Source organism: Nilaparvata lugens, chromosome X (assembly GCF_014356525.2).
Source record: "Nilaparvata lugens isolate BPH chromosome X, ASM1435652v1, whole genome shotgun sequence".
In the NCBI taxonomy this organism is placed as follows: domain Eukaryota; kingdom Metazoa; phylum Arthropoda; class Insecta; order Hemiptera; family Delphacidae; genus Nilaparvata; species Nilaparvata lugens.
The window spans coordinates 20,158,137-20,181,959 of NC_052518.1; the positions used below are offsets into that span (position 1 = coordinate 20,158,137).

At 33.0% G+C, this 23,823-nt stretch overlaps 1 protein-coding gene across 1 annotated transcript in view; it reads right to left on the reverse strand.

Moving 5' to 3' along the window:
- LOC111052493 (glycogen [starch] synthase) overlaps positions 1-23,823 on the reverse strand; it is a 49,349-nt gene that overhangs the window by 22,436 nt on the left and 3,090 nt on the right. The window contains exons 2-5 of the mRNA XM_022339188.2: positions 23,284-23,448; positions 20,205-20,389; positions 9,316-9,507; positions 5,959-6,156 (exon numbers count right to left, since the gene is read on the reverse strand). Of these exons, the coding sequence (XP_022194880.1) occupies positions 5,959-6,156; positions 9,316-9,507; positions 20,205-20,389; positions 23,284-23,422 (714 nt within the window). The 5' untranslated portion in view covers positions 23,423-23,448. The remainder of the gene's footprint in view (positions 1-5,958; positions 6,157-9,315; positions 9,508-20,204; positions 20,390-23,283; positions 23,449-23,823) is intronic.

The following is a 23,823-nucleotide window of genomic DNA, read 5'->3' on the forward strand; positions in this document are numbered from 1 at the left end:
TAGAACTTAAATTTAAACCCTACCCCAGTCGAGGGTTTAAAATTACGCTGTTTCAAGTTCTGGACTCAACGATTTTTGATAAATCCTCGACTCGGAAAGAGGCAAGAATCTAATTCTGGACATATAAGCCCTTCACTCAGAAAGCGAAATTATAAACTCCAGGGTCTAACGTGATCTCTAAACTCCAGAGTCTATTCAAGTGCCCAACTACGTTAACGCTCTGATTCGGAAAGCCAATTTTCTGACTCCAGAGTTTAAAGCTAGTTAAAGTCTAGAACTTAGCTAAATCCCGAGCTCGGAAACCGGCTCTAAATGTACTAATCATTGACTTATCGACTTTTTACCACAGCTTGATGACAGAGAACTACGTGGACGCTTTGTTTGAAGAACAGTCAAATCCGGCAAAGCGTGCCCAGCCCCAGCCCCGTTTATCTACTAGAGTATGCGTTGATTCTTTATGACAAAGCATAGGAGCAGTAATTATAAATTCATAATCAATTACATCATACCTAACAATGAATCACATTGACTCAGATTACACACATTCACTAACTTGTTACTAACGCAATAACTATTATTCTTACAATATAAATGTTGACCCTACTCCAGAACATGACTGAACATATTGGGAATACGACGTTTCTTATTTATAATTTACTAGCTTACCCAGCGAATTTCGTACCGCCAAAAAGTCAATGTATCTCAATACGGACTTCCTATGTCCTTAGTCATGCAGAATTTATTATTCCGAAAACATATTCTTCTCAATCAATTGGTAGTAATTTCTATAGTTCATAATTGTTGATTGTCAATAGATGGTCCAGGAAATATGCGATGTACGATGAATTACACAATTCCATATTCTTTCCATCTTCCATTTTAGGATGAATATAAACTAAGCTAAATAAAGAAATGTAAATTAGTCTGTCATTCTTCAGTAATTAATGAATGCAATATGAACAACTCTCTTTCATGAGGTGAATATTTTTTTTCCAACATTTTCCAGTTTCTCAATGATAGGGGGGTGATAATTATTTGTATAGGTCTTCTAAGGAACAATTATCTACAGCTGGTACCAATCAACTATTCTAACTTCAAATCACAACTACCGTTTTGATACCAGTACACAATTTATTACAGGGTGACTTGTTCATTATACAGCTGGTAACTTTAGATGCTAAATAATATTATCACAATATGATCTTGAATCATGATCATCTTTCCGTTCTTCGGTAGCCGCTCGGCCGAAAATTTCGAAAACATAGGTTTGTAAAATGGATTAATAAATAATTATTATTAGCCCCCCTATTAAAATTTCTTGTCAGAAACCATCCCCAATATTCACACAACATATTCCCAAAGTTTCATACCGATCCATCAATTAGTTTTCGAGTCTATAGGGAACAAACATACAAACATACAAACGAACAAACATTCATTTATATATATATATATATATATATATATATATATATATATATATATATATATATATTTGACAGGTATTGTTAAATTTTAACTGGGATTAAGTGCAAATTAAAGACGTCTTTCACCTCTCTGATTTGTTTTTGTGGCGTTCAAACGCAATTTAATCACAGTTACAATTTAACAATAACAATTTAACAATGTTTTCTAACGATAATATTATAACTTCATATATTGATAATCTAAAATGAAATGGCTTTAGATCTTCTATAAATGGCAGCACTAGAATTACAAATCGAACAGAGTCGTCTATAGACCACATATTTCTTAAAACAACTGATAAAGTATTTGACAGTGCGGTAAGAAACATATTTAAAACAACTATTACTGATCATTACTCAGTGACTTTACATTTAGGAGTGAGTAATTTTAAACAAGATAAAAAAATCAACTGTATAAGCAATAAGAAAATAATTAACTATAAAAATTAAAGGATTTATTAAGTAATAAAAAATTGGATAGTATTTGTGAAAATCAATCCAATGACGTTAACGATTTGCTAAAAATATTCTGTTCGGTTTTGACTAAGTGTATTGAAAATTCTAGTCAGGAAATAAAAATACCACACAGATATAAGCCTTTGAAGCCATGGATTACTTCTGGACTAATAAAATTAATAAGAACTAAAGATAAATTATATAAGAGATCAATAAAAGAACATTTCAACACAAAACTGAAACATGATCTTAAACCATATAAAAACTTATTAAACAGATTAATTGATGAAACAAAAAAAAACTATCATCGATCAAAAATAGAGGAATGCAGTAGTGATAAACGTGAACTATGGAATTGCATGAATGAAATCATTGATGATACAAAAAATAAACATGATGAACCAGAAATAGATTCAGCTGAATTAAATAGATATTTTTCGCAAGTTGGTAAAAACTTGGCTGCTCAAATTGATCAAAATACCACCACATCAGATTTCACATATAAGAGAACCAATGAATTAAATGCATCTTTTATTCTCAGTCCCGTAAATCCACCGGAGGTGATATAAACTATAAAAACTCTGAAAAATAACTCTTGTCCGGGTCCTGATAATATAATAGAACTCTAAAGCAGATAGCAGATATAGCTGAACCCCTCTCTTACATTGTAAATAAATGTTTTGAAACCGCTGTATTTCCTGATTCAATTGATATAGCAAACATTAAACCGATTCTTAAAAAAGGTGATAAAAAAGATCCAGGTAAATATAGGCCAATAAGCTTAATTAGCAAAAGCTTAATATCCTTGCCAAGATATTTGAAAATTTATTTAAAAAAGCAAACATTAAACCGATTCTTAAAAAAGGTGATAAAAAAGATCCAGGTAACTATAGGCCAATAAGCTTAATTAGCAAAAGCTTAATATCCTTGCCAAAATATTTGAAAATTTATTTAAAAAACGAATAATGAAGTTCATACAAAATAATAACATTATTAATAAGAACCAATATGGTTTCCAACCTAATAAAAGTCTTCAATGTTGTTTTCCATCACGAACTGCTTATTATTAAACCACTTTTCGCTATTAGAAAAAACGACTAGCAGTCAGATATTTTACAATATTGGTTGTTACCAAGAAGATGGCGGACCTGCCGAAAGATCACGTTGTCACAGTGAGTGATTATTTCATTTATTGTAAAATATCTGACTGCTAGTCGTTTTTTCTAATAGAAAAAAGTGATCTAATAAAAGTACTGAGGATGCGCTAGTATATTTTGTAAACAATGTAACAGATATGTTAAATTCCAAGAAAAAACCACTTGCAGTCTTGGAGCGTTTCGTGTGTCTACTTTGATTGTATCCGCACCGAAACCCCACTTCAGAGATAGAATCATTTGATACTCTTATTTTCCAAGAAGGATTTTGCCTCTTGTCTAATAAAAATATTCATCATTCTACTCTGGATCCTAAACTAACAAATTTACCATTTTCATTAAGTTGACAATGCGTTGGCAATAAATAAAATACATTGCATCTGATTACTTTTATTGAAAACTTTTCAAGTTTACAAAATAGAAGAATGTTAAACAATAAAAAACTTATTACTACCAAACCTATTCTCTGAATTATGTTTTCTTTTTGACAAGACCTAATTTTTAAAATAATAAACAAATTTTACTGATTTTCTCAAATAGATTAGATTAATTAATTTTCTACTCACGTGAATTTACCCAAGATTCCACTATTAATTTTAATCACCTTAAAAAATTTAAATTGACACTTTCAAAAGTTACATTAATAAACAAATTTTCTACTTTATGTTTAATTGAACAAATAAATGAAATAATAAGCTATTAATTAAAATTTTATCAATAAATGTGGAGCAACCAAATTTTTTGTTCTAACTCGTGGAAATCTCAGGTGAAAAAGGTACGGAATCAAACAGGATATATTATGAACTTCCTCTACCTGGAGCAATTAAATCTCAATGCTACTGAAATCTGAGTTATATAATTCAATGTATCAACCAAATAAAAGTTAAATTTTAAGTTATAATCTGGTTATTTAATTTGTACAATGTCAAAACTTTATAAAAAATTAAATAAACTATTGTTACAATTCAATCGAGTTCATTTATTCAACCTGATTTATTGACATTAAAAGGCGGCAAGTTTAAAATTTTGTTTTGGCGGTACGAGATCGACAAGTTTGAACTACAAAATCAATTCTCTCTCAAGTTAACTTGATAATATTTAATGTGACATTTTTCATTATTTTTCCTAACATTACAGTCTTCATGGATTTATCGAAGGCTTTCGATACCATACCACATGATAAAATTTGCAAAAAATTGGAGAAGTATGGTTTCAGAGGTCATTCATTAAAATGCATAAGAAGTTACTTGGAAGATAGATCCCAAATTTTAACAATAAATAACAATAGAAGTATAGAGAAACTGTCATCTTACGGCCGCCCCAGGGAACTGTACTTTCACCAATATTTTTCATTCTTCATGTAAATGATTTGCTAAATGTTAAGCTAAAAAATGGGAGAATTTCATCTTTTGCTGATGATTCAGTTATTATATTTTCAGAAAATGATTGGAATGATACTTTCATTGTTGCAGAACATGATATGAATATTGTGAAGAATTGGATGGACTTCAATGCTTTGAGTTTAAATGTAGAAAAAACCATAGCTTTTCCAGCAAATAGAGAGGGTAAACCTAACAATCAATATTAGTTAAAAATCCATTCAAACTGTTCTTCAATAAATCAACCAGACATTGATAGATGCTCCTGTCCTGTTATTAATAAGAAATCAAACCTCAAATATCTTGGTATATGGATCGATGAGTGTCCCAAATGGGACATCCATGTAAACTTATTATGTAAGAGACTAAAATACATATCTTGAAAAATGAAAAAAAAATTGAAAAATGTGCTCTTTTTCAGAATGCAAACAGGAATATACGGCACTAGTAGAATCCCTAATGCGATATGGTTTAGTAGTTTGGGGTGGGACTTTCGATACCCATATTAAAAACCTTTTTCTAATACAAAAATTCATCATAAAGACAATTTTAAAGAAACCTAGAACTTATGATAGTGAGATTTTGTTCAGTGAATTTGATGTTAAAACTATACGACAGTTATATCTTAGTTGCATAACAAATTACAGTTTTAAATATGAGCATAATTTCCCTCTAGCCGATGACATAAATTATAACTTTACTACATTAGCAGTAAATTATTCATAAATAAACTAGAAAGTTAATTTCCACTTAATAATTTCCGAATTAATAAACACAGAAAAAGAGCCATAGAGACATGGCTGAACTTTAATTATTTTCAATAGTTGACTTTTATATAATAATCAATTTCATATTCTAAATTACATTTTCGAACACTTCATAAGCTAAATTCAAGTTTATATATTACATCCCTGATTAAGCTGATTTACGACTCACACTGGCGCACAAGGAATCTTCCTTTTGCCGGTGTTTTTGCCTCACCTACTGTACTTATGCATGTGAAAATAAATTAAATCTTCATTTGATAACTATTATTTATAATATAAAGGATATCATTTTGTTATTATATCTAATTAAATAAATCTATGTATCTTGGTTTAAGTGCAGTAGCATATACTTTTTTATATTACGCTTTTTTGTATTTTGTTTTGGCAAATACAATTCATTCATTCATTCAACAGACTTTTCTGCAACCAATATAAAATTTTGAATTCCTCACAAACTAGTAGTAAGTAGTACTTAGTATCTTATCTTAGAACATATTTTGACCTAGATTTTCATCAAGCGCAAAAACATAAAAAATAAATCAACCAATCACAAAAAAAACAATTTTTGAAAACATTAATTTCACTTTCACTTCCAACATTCATCACCAACATCTCGCCCTTATAATTTGGGTGAATAAATATTTTAATTTTGTCATTGATAAAATTCACTACCTACAATATGTTTCCATAATTTTAAATATTTAACCTTTAAATGTTTTTTTTTTTAATTACTCACGTTTGACAGATTATTGTAGAAATCGGTGTTTCCAGCACATAGGTAACGCCCTAATAACGTAGCATGAGTGGTGAATACTGTAGCAACATTCACCAAGCGAGTTCTCAGAGCAATTAGACCCACTCCGGCTTGCCACTCATGAAAGTGAGCTACAATTTGTGGAGGGCTCTTGCTCAGTTCTTCAGCTGCATTTCTGAACTAAAAAAACATTATCGAAAAATGTATAGGTTTATAAAATCACATGCTAGATGTCCTAAACCTAATTTCACTCTACCTTGAAACCTTAATTAAACAGTGGGCATAGACCTTACTTAAATCATAGATATAAACCTCAAGTGAAAGACATAGACAATGAATACAAAGCGGTAAGATACAACAAGCATCTGTCCAAAACTCCTCCCAACTCTGATCTAAAATAAATAGTATAGAGGTTATATTGAGTTAATGTTTGGATTCAAACATCATTTTGAATTCAAAATGAAAGCCTATTAAAATGTATTCACAAATTAATACAAACAATACAAAAACTTGTAGTACCCTTAATTATTAAAAACTTTTAATGGAAAATATTTAATGTTTTAATACAACAAATATAAATAATTTAAAGTTTTTAATAATAAAGGGTACTACAAGTTTTTATATTCTTTTTATTAAATTGTTAATATATTAATGTTTAATAATAAAAGTTTCCAACACAAAACCTTATAATTTCGATCCGTAAACTATACATCAAATATAACAATAAACAAGAATAAAACCAATCAGATGTTGTCTACCACTTTTTAGTGATTGAAGATTTCCATGAACAGTAGTCGGCAATTTCTTATTTGTTTCTCATTCTAGAGAAAAAAACCCTGCATCAGTAATAATAGTCCAGTCAACGAAAGATTGTAGAGAGAAAAATTTGGAACACAATATTTGACCCAGCAGCTCTTTTAAGGATAGTAAGGGGGTAACCATATCAAAAGTAAAGTCCTCACCCCTATCCCCTGTGCCAAGTGGGTGGGGGTGGTTTGAAAGTACCATATTTCGGTTTTTTGCATATATCTCTAACAATATGCGTCTTTCGGAAATTTTTGTCGAATAAAAATTGAAGCTTACAAATTGGCCTACAAGTTTTATGCATAATATTTCTCCATATCTCTTCTAGTTTTCTAGGTATGAGCTCACGAAGGTGTCACATTTTGAATAAAAACCCTTCCGACTCCGATTTGTTCATCTTTTTGACCTTATAACTTTTCAACAATTGATTGAAAAAATCCGTGCTAATCATGAGCTCATATTCTTTTCAATTTAATGTATTATTTCATCATTTTAAGCATATCCCTACGATTGTTGCAGCCGTTATAGAGTTGAGTGTAAAATCTTCAGTTTAACAACAATAGATCAATTGACATAGTCCAGTCAAGGAAAGGTTATAGAGAGAAAAGTGGGGAAGACAATTTTTGACCCCGCAGTTCTGTTTAGGGTAGTAAGGAGGTAAGCATATCAAAAGTCCCCACCCCTACCCCCTGTACTAAGGGGGTGAGGGTGGTTTAAAGGTGGTTTTTGGTTTCTCGCATAAAACTCAAAAACTATGTAGCTTATCCTACGGACTTGACTGGCATATAACAAATTGAAGCTTACATAATTTCCTACAATATTTATTGTACAACTTTTTCTATATCTCCTCTAGTTTTCGAGATATCTGCTATTGAAGGTGTGACATTTTTGAAAAAAACACGTTTGCCACCAATTTTTTTATATTTTTGCTCTTATAATTTTTTAATAATCAACGAGAAAAATTCATGCTGATAAGCTTATAAGGAATTAAATTCTCTTCAATTTGATGTATAACTTCACGCTCTTACGAATTTCCCTACACCTTTTGCAGCAGCTTTAGTGTTGAGTGTGGAATCTCCATTTTTGCAACAATAGACCAATTGACAAAGGAATCTTGAGGGAATGTTTTAAACAAAATTTTTGACTTTGCAGCTTTGTTGAGACTAGTTAGGTGGAGAACATATCAAAAGTCCCCATTCCTAACTAATGTGCTAAGGGGATGAGAGTGGTTTAAAAGTTGCATTTTTCAGCATTTTGCTACCACGCTCATATATTGAGAACAATGCGTTTAACCGACTTAAATAACTATTCAAATAAAGCTTGATAAATTCTCTACACTTTTTGTTCAGTCGAATTTTGTGATATTCCCAACGGTTCTCGAGATATTCGCTCTTGAAGGTGTGTGATTGTTGAAATAACAGGTATTTATCCAATGTTTTGCTCTTTCAGGGCTTATAACTCTCCAACAATGCATAATAAAAACTGATGCTTATCGTAGGTTTGTAGAGAATTGAATTCTCTTTGAAATGATGTATTATTTCACTATTCCAAGTTTTCCTTCCATTGTTATAGCAGCTTCAATGTAGGGGGTGATATTTTATTCATTGCTGCAACAATTGATTGTTTGACAATTACATTTGAAGGGGGTGTCTGTGACACAATTTTTGACTTTGCAGCTTGATTTGGATTTTTTCAATCAAATGTTAGAAAGTTAAAAGGTGAAAAAGATTAACAAATCGGAGTCGGAAGGGGTTTTCATCAAAATGTGACACCTTCGTGAGCTCATACCTAGAAAACTAGAAGAGATATGGAGAAATATTATGCATAAAACTTGTAGGCTAAGTTGTAAGCTTTAATTTTGTATTCGACAAAAATTTCCGAAAGACGCATATTGTTCGATATATGCAAAAAAACAAAATATGGTACTTTCAAACCACCCCCACCCACTTGGCACAGGGGATAGGGGTGAGGACTTTTGATATGTTTACTCCCTTAATATCCTTAAAAGAGCTGCTGGGTCAAAAATTGTGTTCCAAACTTTACCCTCTGCACCTTTTTTTTTTTGCTTGACATGTTGCAATGTATTAGCTCGCCATGGAATAAAAACTTTTCCCTCCATACCTTTTTTTGAGCATTCGTTGCCTGGACATTTTTTGCTTGACATTTTGCAATGTATAAGCTCGACATGGGATAAAAACTTCTCCAAACTTTTCCCTCCATACTTTTTTTGAACATTCGTTGCCTGGACATTTTTTGCTTGACATTTTGCAATGTATAAGCTCGCCATGGAATAAAAATACAGTGTATAAAATTGTGATTGTATATATTGAACGGTGGGGCCTTAACCGTCGTTCAATGAATAAATCTATGTTTTAAAATTGACTCTCAAAATTACCGTGGTTTAAAACCAAGCATACTTTCAGTCACAATGACTAATGCAATTTCTACAACTTATCTCATCTGAATAGGAGCAGAATAGAATAGAGTTTTGATAAATTAGAGGAAAATTGATATGGAGAATTTTAATAATTTCACCTCTGCGATGAATTCTGCTACTTGGTATCCGAGAATAACAGCATCATTAGCTTCAACATCCAAGTGTGGGATACCAACATTCGCCTTCTGCCATAATTCTTGTTTGTATTCGTCTAGCTTCCATGCAGCTGAGCCGATGTCGAACAGAACTAGTTGGGGGTTTCCGTCCACAAGCCATGTTCCAGTATGCAGCTGAAAATATAGATCAATCGTCAAAATTCACTATCATAATATTGCGATATCAAATCAATGGTGAATCTTATATTTTTGTTTTCGAATTTTATATAAGATCAATTTTATTTCAATCAAATTTGGTAGTAGGCTACGGCTCGATGAAATATGATTTAGTGATTATAATTATATATGAAAATGAGAGATAAGTTAGGAACATTCTCCTTAAAGAGCTGCTAATAGGGTAAACATTCTTATGAATGTATACAACAACTTCAACTGTTCAAGTATTCTGTAGTACCCAACCGAATGATCAATTGTTATTAATCATTGATATTCTACACATCAAACGATTGATAAATACCATATTACTTCTTAATACCTCTAGTAGTATCTCAACTCATATTCCCTGATATGACCAACAAATTAAAAAAGCTACTTTTAATTGCCAAAGCCACTGATTTATCAAACAACTAGCTTACCCGGCGAACTTCGTACCGCCAAAAAGTCAGTGTATCTCATGTCACACTTGAATCATGAAATTTATCTGACAATCAATATTTTTATTTAAATCTTAATACGGACTTCCTATGTGCTTAGTCATGCAGCATTTATTCTTCCGAAAACATATTCTTCTCAATCGATTGATAGTGATATCTATCAGTAAAGTTTTGAATTGAAAAAAAATAAATAGCTTAAATCAGTGTTTCAAAGATGAATTTAATGCGTTCATAGTTGTTGTTTGTCAATAGATGGTCCAGGAAATATGCAATGTACGATGAATTACACCGAATTTCATATTCTTTCCATCTTCCATTTGGATGAATATAAGCTAAGCTAAATTTGATAAAATGTAAATTAGTCTGTCTTTCTTCAGTAATTAATGAATGCAATATGAACAACTCTCTTTCATGAGGAGAATTTTTCCAACATTTTCCAGTTTCTTAATGATAGGGGAGTGATAATTATTTGTGTAGGTCTTCTATGGAACGATTATCTACAGCTGGTACCAATCAACTACACCAACTCCAAACTACCCTTTTAATACCAGTACACAATTTATCACAGGGTGACGTGTTTATAATACAGATGGTAACTTTAGATGCTAAATCATATCATCTTGAATCATGATCATTTTTCTGTTCTTCGGTAGCCGCTCGGCCGAAAATTTCGAAAACATAGGACTGTAAAATGGATTAATAGATAATTATTATTAGACCCCCTATTAAAATTTCTGGTCAGAAACCATCCCCAATATTCACACAACATATTCCCAAAGTTTCATGCCGCTCTGTCAAGTGGTTTTCGAGTCTATAGGGAACAAACAAACAAACACAGGGGAGTCGGCTATCAGCCACGGCAGAGGTCAGTCGACTTTAGTTACTGTCTCTTATCGCTTTATCTACTTGTTGTTGAAACGTCTGTTCGTGTTAAAATTCTAACCTATTTGTGACGGTTTGTTTTGTTGTGAAAGTTATAATTACTGGTGATTTACTGAACGTTTGAACGAATGCAAAATACGGTTGATAAATATCTTGCACCATCGAGGAGTAAAAGAGAGAAACGTGTTCTCAGTTCGCCGGACGGTGAGAAGCAGGAGAAAAAACGTGCTACAGTTTCCTCGTCAGGTGTTAATTCATCATCGAGTGCTCTTCCACACATAGATCAACAATTAGATAACATGGATTCTGTACTTAGCAAGTTGTTTGATGAGAAACTGAGTTCGTTGGCTACAAAATTGGATTAAAAGGGCATAATGCAGTGCTTCGAGGAGCTCAACGCAGAAAACAAAAAGATCAAGGAAGAACTGCGATCGCTGAAGGAAGATAATTATAAACTGATAAAAAGATTGAATAACTTAGAGGATCGGTCCAGACGAAATAACTTGATTTTTAAGGGACTCAAGTAGATTAAAAATGATGTACGTTGCAATGCTGTGATTAAGGATTTTTGTACAGAAGTTTTGAAGTGTGATAAAGATATAGGTGTGAATCGAGCACACATCCTAGGTGCGAAGAAGGATGGTGCTCCTATAATAGCTCACATACCAGTGGATAGGGTCTTTGACTGCATCTTGAAAAACACATATAGGCTGAAAGGTTCAAGTTTTGTCGTTCATAGGGACTATAGTATCGAAACTCGCCGTACACGTGCAATACTCTTCGAATGCAAAAAAGAGCTGTCCCGATCAGTAGAAGGAATAAAAGTGAATGTCAACGTGGATAGACTTTTCATAGACGGACAAGTGTTCACTTATTCAGACGAGGACGGATTGAAGGCAGGAAAACAAGATGGACTAACTAAAATAAAAGAGATGTTTCATTTGGAGTTTGAAAAGTGTTTCAAGAAAATTGTGGATGGAGGGAGAGCGTCAGGAGTGCATCGAGACGGAACTGACACGGATATTGTATCTATTAAGTAGGAAAGTGTTGTCTGCCAGGGTTTTGAGTTTTTCCAACGGAAGTCATAATAATGATTGTTCTAATTATAAGTTGTTAGGCTACAATGTAGCAGGTTTGAAAGGTAAGGTGCATGATTAAGATTTTATAAGATTTATTAAGAGCTACGATATTTTTAGTTTGTGTGAAACTTTTTTAGAAGAATCGGATAGTGAATTAATTGTGAATGTATTCTCCGAATACGATATGCGTTTTATGCCGGCCTTGAGAGCGAGTAATAGAGGTAGAGCTAGTGGGGGAACGTTGCTGGGGTACAGTAGAAAAAATTTACAGAAAAATGCGAGGTTTGAGGTTGTGGGCGATACAAACGTACTATCAGTCAACTTTGATGGGGTATAAATATGCATATGTAGTTGCAGTATATTTGAATAGTTGACAGGATAGATGGGATGGGGACTTGCTGGAAATTGTGGGATTTGCTGGAGGAATGTGGGCTAGATAAGAATTTTATTCTACTAGGCGATTTTAACCGTAGGGTAGGAAATTGTCAAATAATTCCTAATGAATTAACAGGACATGGGGTGAGAGTTAACAACAGCAGGGAATCAAAGGATGTTATAGTGAATAGAAGGGGTAGAACAGTTTTAGATCTATGCGAAAGACATGATCTGGTAATAGTGAACGGTAGAACAGAGAGTGACGTCAAAGGGGAATTAACATTTATTAACAGCATGGGAGCATCTGTGATCGATCTTTGTTGTGTATCTGAAAAAATGTTAAACCTAATAGATGACTTCAAAGTAGACTCAGTTATATTTTCAGATCATTTTCCCATCGAACTACAAATTACCAGTTCTGAGTTGCAAGAGGGTGAAGCTTATCTGCCTCTTCTACCTAGATACAGGTGGATAGAGGGTGAAAAAGAAATTTATAAAAAACGTGTGAGAAGGAAATTACAGGATTTAGTAATCGATGTTAATAGCTCTGAAGCTGGGACCGCGCAAGTTTTGAACGTGATAAAGGGAGGTTTAAATGGAATGCATCATAGAAGTGGAATGAAGCGCCAATTGAAACAAGTGTGGTGTGACTGGGAGTGTGAAAGAGCACGAGTACCTAGTTTTAACAATCTTAAATTATTCAGGAGAACCAATGCTAGTTGTGTTAAAGATGTGTATCTACAGGCCAAGAATGAATATAAGAATTTGTGCCGAAATAAGAAAAAGAGCTATTATCAGGATATGTGCAATAAATTAGTGAACATTAGAGAATCTAAAACATTTTGGGATACAGTAAAAATGTTTAAAAGCAACAAACGAGTAATAAATAGAACAATGAATGCAGAGGACTGGACTGAACATTTTAAGAATCTTTTCACCCCAAATAAATCTGCAATGTCAATAGATTATGCAATCCCGTTTAGAAGAGATGATAGGTTGGATAGTTTGATAGAAATACCAGAGATTGAGAGTGCGCTTAGAAGATGAAAAGATAACAAGGCACCGAGTACAGATGGTCTTCCAATTGAGTTTTATCAAAAATATGCCAGTCGAATTGAAGGGTTAAAGTGCGCTGTTTATTCGATCACGTTTTGCGGAATGCAGATGTACCATCCAACTTTACAGAGGCAGTAATATTCCCGGTCCATAGAAAAGGTGACACGGCAAATGTACAAAATTACAGAGGTATATCATTTGTTAATGCTTTTTCGAAATGGTTTGCAACAATTTTACTGGCAAGACTCGAAAAGTGGGTGCATATGAATGATGTTCTGTGTGAATACCAGGCTGGTTTCAGAAAGGGGTACTCCACTATGGATAATGTATTTAATCTCTCATGTATCATTAGCTTCAAATTGCAAAGGAAAGGTGCTAAAGTTTACTGTTTCTTTGTAGATTTGAGAGCCGCATTCGATAAATTTGATAGAAATGCACTCATCCATAAATTGTACGATTTAGGGCTATCCAATCAGTTCATCAAAATAATCCACCAATTGTACAAGTCTACCAAAGCTAGCATATGGTGTGGTACGAAGATGACCAGCTATGTTGAGACATTAAGCGGCCTAAAGCAAGGATGTATCTTATCACCAATTCTGTTTTCTATGTTTGTGAATGATTTATGTGAAAACATGGTTGAGGGAGTTTGGATGGACGAACTTAATGTGAAAGCCCTACTATACGCCGACGACCTTGTCTTGTTTGCCACAACGCCGGAAGCTTTACAACGCATGGTAGACGATTTGAGCGAATACTGCGACAGATGGGGGTTGGAGATCAATACTGATAAGTCTGAGATTATGGTTTTCAGGAGAGGATGTCGCTTGGCTAGCTATGAGAAATGGTTTTTGAATGAGAATAGAATTGAAGTGGTTAATAGGTATAAGTACTTGGGCGATGTGCTCACGCCGAAGATGTCATTTGCTGAGCATGTGAAAGAACACGTACCATATCTGTGGCTAAGTTTGCAATTAATGGGGCCTGGAGAAGTTTCATAGCGAAAAATGAAATTGGAATAGAAGCGAAATAGAAGGTGTATGAAGCAGTAATGAAGGCAGTGGCGGTCTATGGAGCACAAGTATGGGGATACAAGTATTGAGACATACTCGAATCATTACCTAGATTTTTAGTTAAGAAGATGTTATCATTGCCAAGATCCACACCCAACTATATATTGCAGTTGGAGCTCGACATGGAACCAGCATCTCTATGGGCCGGTTTCCGAGCTCGGGATTTAGCTAAGTTCTAGACTTTAACTGGCATTAAACTCTGGAGTCAGAAAATTGACTTTCCGAGTCAGAGCGTTAACGTAGTTGAGCAATTGAATAGACTCTGGAGTTTAGAGATCACGTTAGACCCTGGAGTTTATAATTTCGCTTTCTGAATGAAGGGCTTATAAGTCCAGAATTAGATTCTCGCCTCTTTCCGAGTCGAGGATTTATCAAAAATCTTCAAGTCCAGAACTTAAAACAGCGTAATTCTAAACCCTCGACTGTGGTAGGGTTTAAATTTAAGTTCTAGACTTAACTGATCAAACACAATTCAGTTATTGTTTTGGAGTAGGTGAAAAGCCAAATAGATGTCATTGAATATCTAAATTATTTGGATTAGTCCATCTAAATTCATAATTTATAGTTTGCAAGTTTATTTTGCAATACAATTGTATCAGAATTATGCGTAAAAAGCTAACCTTATTTTACGAATGTGACAACCTAAAAATGTTCAAGAAAAATAGTACAAGGATTGCCTTGGAATTTATATTTCAATCTGAATGTTATTAATCAATGTCATATCCAACATATTAATAATATAATAATAATAAATTATTATTCCAGTTTTTTTCAAAACAAATAGTTTTTTTCAAACTCAATAGCCTAATGAAATTTTTATTCCAAAATCACTGGTTAGGATCAATGATCAATAATAGCATTACGTAAAATGAAATGTTTATTCATTCACCTTTCAAAGGTTTGCTTTGAATAGGCCTACAAAGATATCGAAACGTATTTTTACAAAATAGTTTGGAGAGCATGCTCATTTGAACTATCCCGCGGCAATCAGCTGTTTCCATTTTGCTATAATGCCAACAATACAACAGCAAAATATTGTGAATTTCCCTCATGTTTACTGCGTTAAAGTCCTGGACTCAAATAAGTCGAGAACTCAATAGACCACGGAGTTTAGAAGATAAAATCATGACTCAGAAAGTCAATTTAGACCCGAGAGCTTATTTTAGTCCTGGACTCTGTAAGTCCAGAACTTATAGATCCCGAGCTCGGAAACCGGCCCTAAATGTTTCAAGAATGCATGTTGAATATACATTCATGGCATTGAATATGGTACGAAATAGACTGCCTAGAAAGCTAGCGGAGAAAATAATAGAGAATAGGACATCTTAGTTTAAGGAATGGATAAGTTGGGATGAGGGATGAGAAATATGGATGTAGGTTGGCCGGATTTGCGATAGACAGGAATGAATGGGAACAAGAGCTCGAATTGTTGTGTGAGAGAATGAAAGAGGAAAATGTTATGTCTAGCTTATAAAGAGCAACTTCTGCGCAATTTCATAGCCTATACAGAGTGATTCTTAATTATGGTAAAATAATTTAATACGTGATAGTAGAGGTGAAAATAAGAAAACGTTCTTATAAACATATAACCATAAACGCTTCATTAGCGAGCTATACAGAGTGGAAGATTTCGCCCGGAATTCAGTTCCTCTGGTGAAGTACACCGATGCTGAATTGTTTGAGGACTAGTTTTTGAAAAACTTATGCTGGATTCATATGGAAAAATATCTGAGAAATTGAATAAAACTAGTCTGGAAGCTGTAGTGTGAGTAGTTTTTGAGAAAAAAGTTGAAATATGCAAAAAATCTAATTAGAAAAACACAGACTTCTACGTTTGATGCCCAATAACTTTCTTTAATGACCAGTAAACAAATAGTTTTTCGCAATAAAAATTGTAGAGAATTATTTAATTCTGAGAAGAATTATATAAGCTGTGTAAACTAAATTTAAATAAAAGTTGAATAAAATGTATTCTTATGTAGTACATTACACCACAAAAATTTGCTGTTTTATGAGGAGAGAACTAATAACTCATAGGTTGTAGCTGATTGCAAATAAAACATGGATTTGAATAACAGCTGATTTATTTTGTTTAAAATAAGAAAATATTTAAAAGAAATTATCAGCTGAAAATTATTTTCAGAAATATTTTAGCTCACTGTTGAACAAAACAACAAACTGTAAGTTAGGCCTACTGTGACCGCGCTGTGTTTTTTGTTTAATCTATTAACCAGTTATTTGTAACCATTTCATTTTGCTTTTGTGTTAAGTGTTAACTTTTTTAAAAATTGCAGGTAATTTTAGACATTATTCATACTCAGAATTAGTTGACATGCATTTAATGTATGGGATGGGACACTGTAATAATACTGAAGCAAGACGTTTGTATCAAGAGAACTTTCCTAGCCGAGTATGTCCAAGTTCAAGGGTTTTTGCCACTATTCATCAACGTCTGTTGAAACAGGTTCTTTGATGTCCATTTAATGTATGGGATGGGACACTGTAATAATACTGAAGCAAGACGTTAGTATCAAGAGAACTTTCCTAGCCGAGTATGTCCAAGTTCAAGGGTTTTTGCCACTATTCATCAACGTCTGTCTGAAACAGGTTCTGTTTCAGACAGAGAGCACATTTATGCAGGCAGACCCCGATCTACTATGACAGTTGAGTTAGGAGAACAAGTTTTTCATGTAATTTATGAACATCCAGAGAAGAGCACGAGAGAATTGTCAGTGCAGTTTAATGTCAATCAATCTATTTATTTGGAGGATACTAAAAGAGCAACAATTACATCCATACCACCTCCAGAAAGTTCATACTCTATTGCCACGAGACTGTATTCCGCATGCTAGTATTTGCTGATGGTTTTTAGAAAAACTTGTTAACACAAACTTGAAATGGATAGGCCGAGGTGGGCCAGTACTATGGCCAGCTAGGTCACCAGACTTATATCCTTTGGATTTTCATCTTTGGGGAAACTTGAAAACCTTAGTATACAAAACTCAGATTGATACCATTGATGTACTCAGATTAAGGATTTTGAACGGAATAGAAATGATAAAGCAGACTCCTGGAATATTTGAACGGGTCTGACAATCGATGAGAAGACGTCTGAACATATGCATTCAGAACAACGGACATCATCTTTAAACTTTAAAAATCATCTTTAGTCTTTTGGTATAATTTAGTCAAATGTCATGTCTAAATGTCATTTAGATATGTTACTTTCATATAGAAATAAAACTTTTCACAGAAAACCGAATATTTTATTTGCAATCAGCTACAACCTATGAGTTATTAGTTTTCTCCTCATAAAACAGCAAATTTTTGTGGTGTAATGTACTACATAAGAATACATTTTATTCAACTTTTATTTAAATTTAGGTCACACAGCTTACATAATTCTTCTCAGAATTAAATAATTCTCTACAATTTTTATTGCGAAAAACTATTTGTTTACTGGTCATTAAAGAAAGTTATTGGGCATCAAACGTAGAAGTCTGTGTTTTTCTAATTAGATTTTTTGCATATTTCAACTTTTTTCTCAAAAACTACTCACACTACAGCTTCCAGACTAGTTTTATTCAATTTCTCAGATATTTTTCCATATGGATCCAGCATAAGTTTTTCAAAAACCAGTCCCCAAACAATTTAGCATCGGTGTATTTCACCAGAGGAACTGAATTCCGGGCGAAATCTTTCACCCTGTATAGCTCGCTAATGAAGCGTTTATGGATATATGTTTATAAGAACTTTTTTTCTTATTTTTACCTCTACTATCACATATTATAATATTATTTTACCATAATTAAGAATCACCCTGTATATCCTACTGGACAAGGAAAAAGGAAGAAACTATCTGAAACTGAACTTTGATAAAAAGACGATGCATACTCAAGGCACGTGGCGCGCTGCTAAATTTGAACTTTGGTAGTGGGAGGGAAGAGGCACAATGGCAGTGCTCTATGTGAATTTGAGACAGAGAGAGGACATAAAGCATTTCCTAGGGGTTTGTCCAGTTCTAGTGGGGGTACGGAAAATGTATCTGGGCAAAAACATACTAACAGATTCGGAGATGATAGAATGGTTAAATGGAAAAGATTGGAGTATGCTAGCGCGGTATGTGGAAAGGTCAGCTTCTGTTAGAAATGAGTTAATAAGGGAGTTCAATTATTAAAATATGTAGTCGTGGAGAGAGTAGTATTATTTATTCACTTTTATTTAATTTTCGGTTTCAAGTAGGTTATGACTGTTTAATAATTTAATTGCATGTGTGCAAACTTTTGCATTATTTTGAAATTTTTAGCAGATGAAAATGAAATGTATACAGTATATGAAATGATAGCATGATACCGATTCCTGACAGACATCATTTCGGGTTATGTCAAAAATTTTGTGTTACATTTCTGATATACATTCTCTTGTAGTGTATGGTTTTATTGTTTTATTATGTACGGTAAATGAAGGCATTTTCAACAAACACAAACAGATATTTATTTTTATATATATGGATTTGAGAGTCTAGTTTCGTTTGCTACACCTTTTGTATATGTTTGGCCTGCTGACAAGATTATGTTCATTTTCACATGACATATCATTGGGGGTTTGAAAAGCACACTATGGAATAAATTAAACTTCAACTGGTGATGTGTCAGACTTGCAACATATCTGGTGATGTTAGGTCTGGTTTTGATAATTTCAATAGAACGATAATCAATTTGAAATAATAGTTTTTTGCAAGTGTATGTTATAACAGACAACTGTGAGAAGGCAGCGTGATAGTTTTTGTAAGCTTAACCCTATTTTTGAATATTAATATGTATTTTAAAAAAGTAAATGTACAAATTTAAAATAAGATGAATGGGTTTTTGTAAAAAAATAAGCTTGGTATGATAGTTCAATTTCTCATTTTCACATATAGATTAATTATATAACTGAATGGATAGAGAATGAAAAAAATATAATAAGGACGATATAAAATCATGGGAATTTTCTGGGCAGGTTTGAACTTTGATGCTCTCTGACAATGTCTTCTGAGTTCTTGTAGTGCGCTGTGGAGCCCTCTTTGACCATTTAAATTCGCTTGTTCCTTAGCCATACCAAGGATATGTATTAATTTGTTGTTCTTCAGGTGATTGAGAATGTTATCTAACTACTAAAATTCTTCAGCTTCACTCAGCTCATCACCATTGTCAGCTTCGCTGATGTCGGAGTTTGTATGCTAGTCACTGAGAACAGAATTCAGGCCATCATTACTGTCATCAAATAAGTTAGTGTCACTTTTATTTTCCTGTAGAATATCTCTAATAGTATCAGAGAAATCTTGATCATTTGTTGCTGTTCCTTGTCAGGTAGATGCCATTTTGTTGAATTCAGGCTTTAAAAAAGTAATGCAATTGGTGACCGTGGGTATGTAAGACTCAAACAAAACTTTAATTAAGAATGAATGAAATCTGGAGAGAGGTAATACACTGACAGTCAATCAAGGCTTTTCAGGATACACTAACTTGGAGGTATTGAGGAAACAGGTTGCCACTATAAGAAAACAAAAATCATCAAGGCTCTTTCAGACCCATGGTCGCCAGTTCAAGGTTGAAATAACAATTAATAAAAACAGGTTAATAATAACACCATTATCAATTCCAAGTGGACTCGAGTTTTAGGCTACTAGTGAACGTTTTACGGTCTATCAACTTGGGTGGAGTGAGTGTTCAACCTCCTATCTACTAACCTTAGTAGAATGCTGTAGTTACCTGGTAACCCCTGTCCCTCATACGACTGACAGCTAGGTGCAGGGGAGAATTGGCTGGAAAATCAGCTTCTTCGACTTCAGTTCTAGCGCAATGCTCCTTATATGGGCCGAGAAGAATGTACTGGTCTCCCATTTCTTCAGTAGAAACATAGGCTTTGGAGCGTATAACAGTGTAGATACCACCGACTGCAAAAATAATATTGAAAATAGTATGAGATATTTTGAAACTGAATTTCATTTAGATTAAAAGAGCAATATTAGAAATATCCAAACTAACAGAAAATTCATGACACAACTCAACTATCAGGATAGTTACAATATAATATTTACTTTGAATAGAATATGTATTTGCCATTGATTGAATTTTTATAGCATAATATTTGTGCTACATAACATATGATAGCAAAGTAAGAGAATAGAGAAACAAGCATTATACTGTCAATTCCACTTATAGGACTGTTATTTCATAAATAAAGAAACATCTTCTGGTGTACTAACAGAATAACAACATGGTACAATAAAAGTAAATTTGTATGGCTTTTGTTGGTGGGGAGTCTCTTGCGGGAAGGTCCCACCGCCTGAATATATCATTCAAGCCGTCAATGGGCCTTACGACTGTCATACCTCAGCCGGCACCGACAATTTAACGTGTCCATCCGATAACACGGGAGTGATCTGTTTAAAAAACTTTTGGTAATGAGAGGGTTTGAACCCCAGATCTCTAGGCTGCTATGCAAGCACTCTATCCACTAGACCACTAGACCACTCTATCAACTCCATGGTACAATAAAATGCTCAATCTAATAGTCTTAAAATATAAAAAAGAAAAAACTATTTTAATTATCATGGTATTGGAAGTGATGGTAATTTGAAAAATGTTTTCAAGGAAAACAAAAATATACCATACAGGATATTGAAGCTTTTCGTCACTCGCATGACTAAACTAACAGCGATAAATCAAGAATCAAGAAATAGATTCACATTATTAGACCAAACTTACTTCCTTATATTAACCTTATCTTATAGCAGTATATTATATACCTTTATTAAAATTACCTTTGTCTAGCTAATACTATTTGAAACGCAGATAACTTGATTAATGTTGTGGAATAGTCTACTGTTCGTGAATCAGACATTTCAAACATATATCAGACATGTCATATCAGTCAGTAGTGATAACAATGTCAGGAACTACAACAATATGAATCATTGTTCTGAAAACCAACTTCTACTTTTTCAACTTTCAGAATGTTCCAACTTTATAATTTTTGAGACGTTGACTGTCCATTATGAAATAACTAGACTTTATTATTCAATTTGTTCATTTCTACAACTTACTTGTCTTAACAAGTATTTAATTTACAATAGTATTTCTACAACTTTCTTGTGTTAAGAAGTAAAATGTAGAAGTGATATTGTAAAAGTGAACTCAATATTTTGTTTTTTAAAATAGTTCAAATTAGGATGGAAACCTCTGAATCAATAAATGAATTTCTATTCCAATTTCATAACTATATGCATGTTTTTATGAGTTGTTTTGCTGTCAGAATTTAGAAGCAAACCCAAGTACCTGACTGACTTCAAATTTAGTTTTGAAGTAGAATAATGTTTGTGAATATAGTGATTGAATACATTATAATATCACATTATGACTTAATTACGGTAGGTATTTAATTTGCCTTCATCTTGTTATAATCATTATCCTCAATCTAAACATGGTAGTCTATAAGTTCTTCATTTGTTTATATTGCTTGTTTGACTTTTTTAATTGTTTATATCAATTGGTTTGCTTATATTAATCAAGTGATACTCTTGTTTTAAATTGTAGCCAGAATCAACTTTGGGATAGTGATCCGTTTCACTACCTTGATGTCGACATCCAATTTTTTTTTTAAATCAAGATCCAAAATACAATAGTTGAAAAAATAATTTGTCACAATGAGTGATAAAAAGTGAATAAGCAATGGCATAGAACTGGCCTTGACCTTTCAAAGCGTCGAAAAATGAAAGCAATCAAGTTATCTTGCTCGCAATTCAATCGAATCTAAATTTATTCTTGATTGGAAAAACATTGGAACATTGCCATATACACGTCTAAAACTGTCGGTCAATCCCAAAAAATAGTTCTGCAAGGTTGAACTAAAGATTAACAAAAAATGGGTTGCAGGGGTCACTAGGCTGAGTTAATGCCTAAAATTTAGATGTCAAACAATTAAAAATTTGAATAGAATGCTGACGTCAAACTGATAAAATAGTAAATAACTTTAAACGATAAAATAGCCTCCAACGTTTGAATATCCAATAAATAATTATCGAACTTTTCCATTACCAGTGAAGGAGATATCCTTAAAGAATTTTAAATTGGTTAGGAAGTTTTAAAAATGTTAGAATATATTATTGAAAATTACTTAGCCTAATAAATTATTGTTCGACCTCAATCAAGTGGAAATGATAAGTCTGACAAGTTAAATACAGGGAAACAGCTCAGGGTTTCCACTTACGTACAGCTGATAATATTTTCATTAAATCCAAATTTGAGAACAAAATACAAAATTCAACTTTCAAGTTGTGGAAATAATTATATTACATTGAGAGATCAATCATTCATTGCATGATTAATTTATTACAAAATGGTCTCGCTAAACCTGAAATGTTCAACAGCAGGTTATTTTATACAAGTAAACACAAAAAGGAAATAAACGCTCATATTTTGAATGAAATTAATAATAATTATTACAATTACTGCTGGAGAATCTGAGACTCAAAATGGATTTTAAACAGAGCTCAGTTAGGAATGATTCATTGCTCTCAAGTTATAAATAGATCAACTACTGCTCTAAAATTGAAATTGAAAATAGCTTTATTTTGCTTTTACAATTAAAATTGAAGGGATTTTGAACTGTTCTTAAATCGGACTGGAGTTATAAATGGATAAAGCATTGTTCTGGAAAGCAATAAGATTTATTGGAGAGATACACATTGCTCTGGCATAGAACTCAAGTTATGGAAGAATTGAAAATTAATCTTAAATATAACTAGAGGTAAAGAAGTTTATAATAGAACAAAATAAGCAACTCTACCTTTGTTAGCAACTTCCCACGCTATTTCGAAAGTCCACCTATTCTGACAAGCTGCCCTCTGACCCTTATCCATGAAAGTTGAAAAATCATGGGCACTGTCAACCCGGTAGAACCTTTTATTGGCACGTTCTCGAGACATTCTTGCAAGTGTCTGCAATCCGATTTCTGCAATAAAAAATACGACTATAAATAATATTAGGCATAAAATATTGTTCTTCTTCGTAGTAGATGTCAGAACACACAGCACTAGACAATACAAAATATCAAATCCATACCTTCCTGAACCGTTCACTGAAAATTTGGTAACACCAAGATTGAAGTAGAGTTTTAAAATGCTGCAATATTTATATGGTGATGTGAAACATTTATTGCATCTTTCCACCAATAAAACCCATACGATAATTATTTTATCATTCACAATTGATCGGAATTTACTTTCATTGTATTCTATATTAAGCTGTTTCGTATACTGTATTCCAATAATTATAATATACATACATAATCCAACTGCCCACGTCTTAATTGTGAATCATCAATATT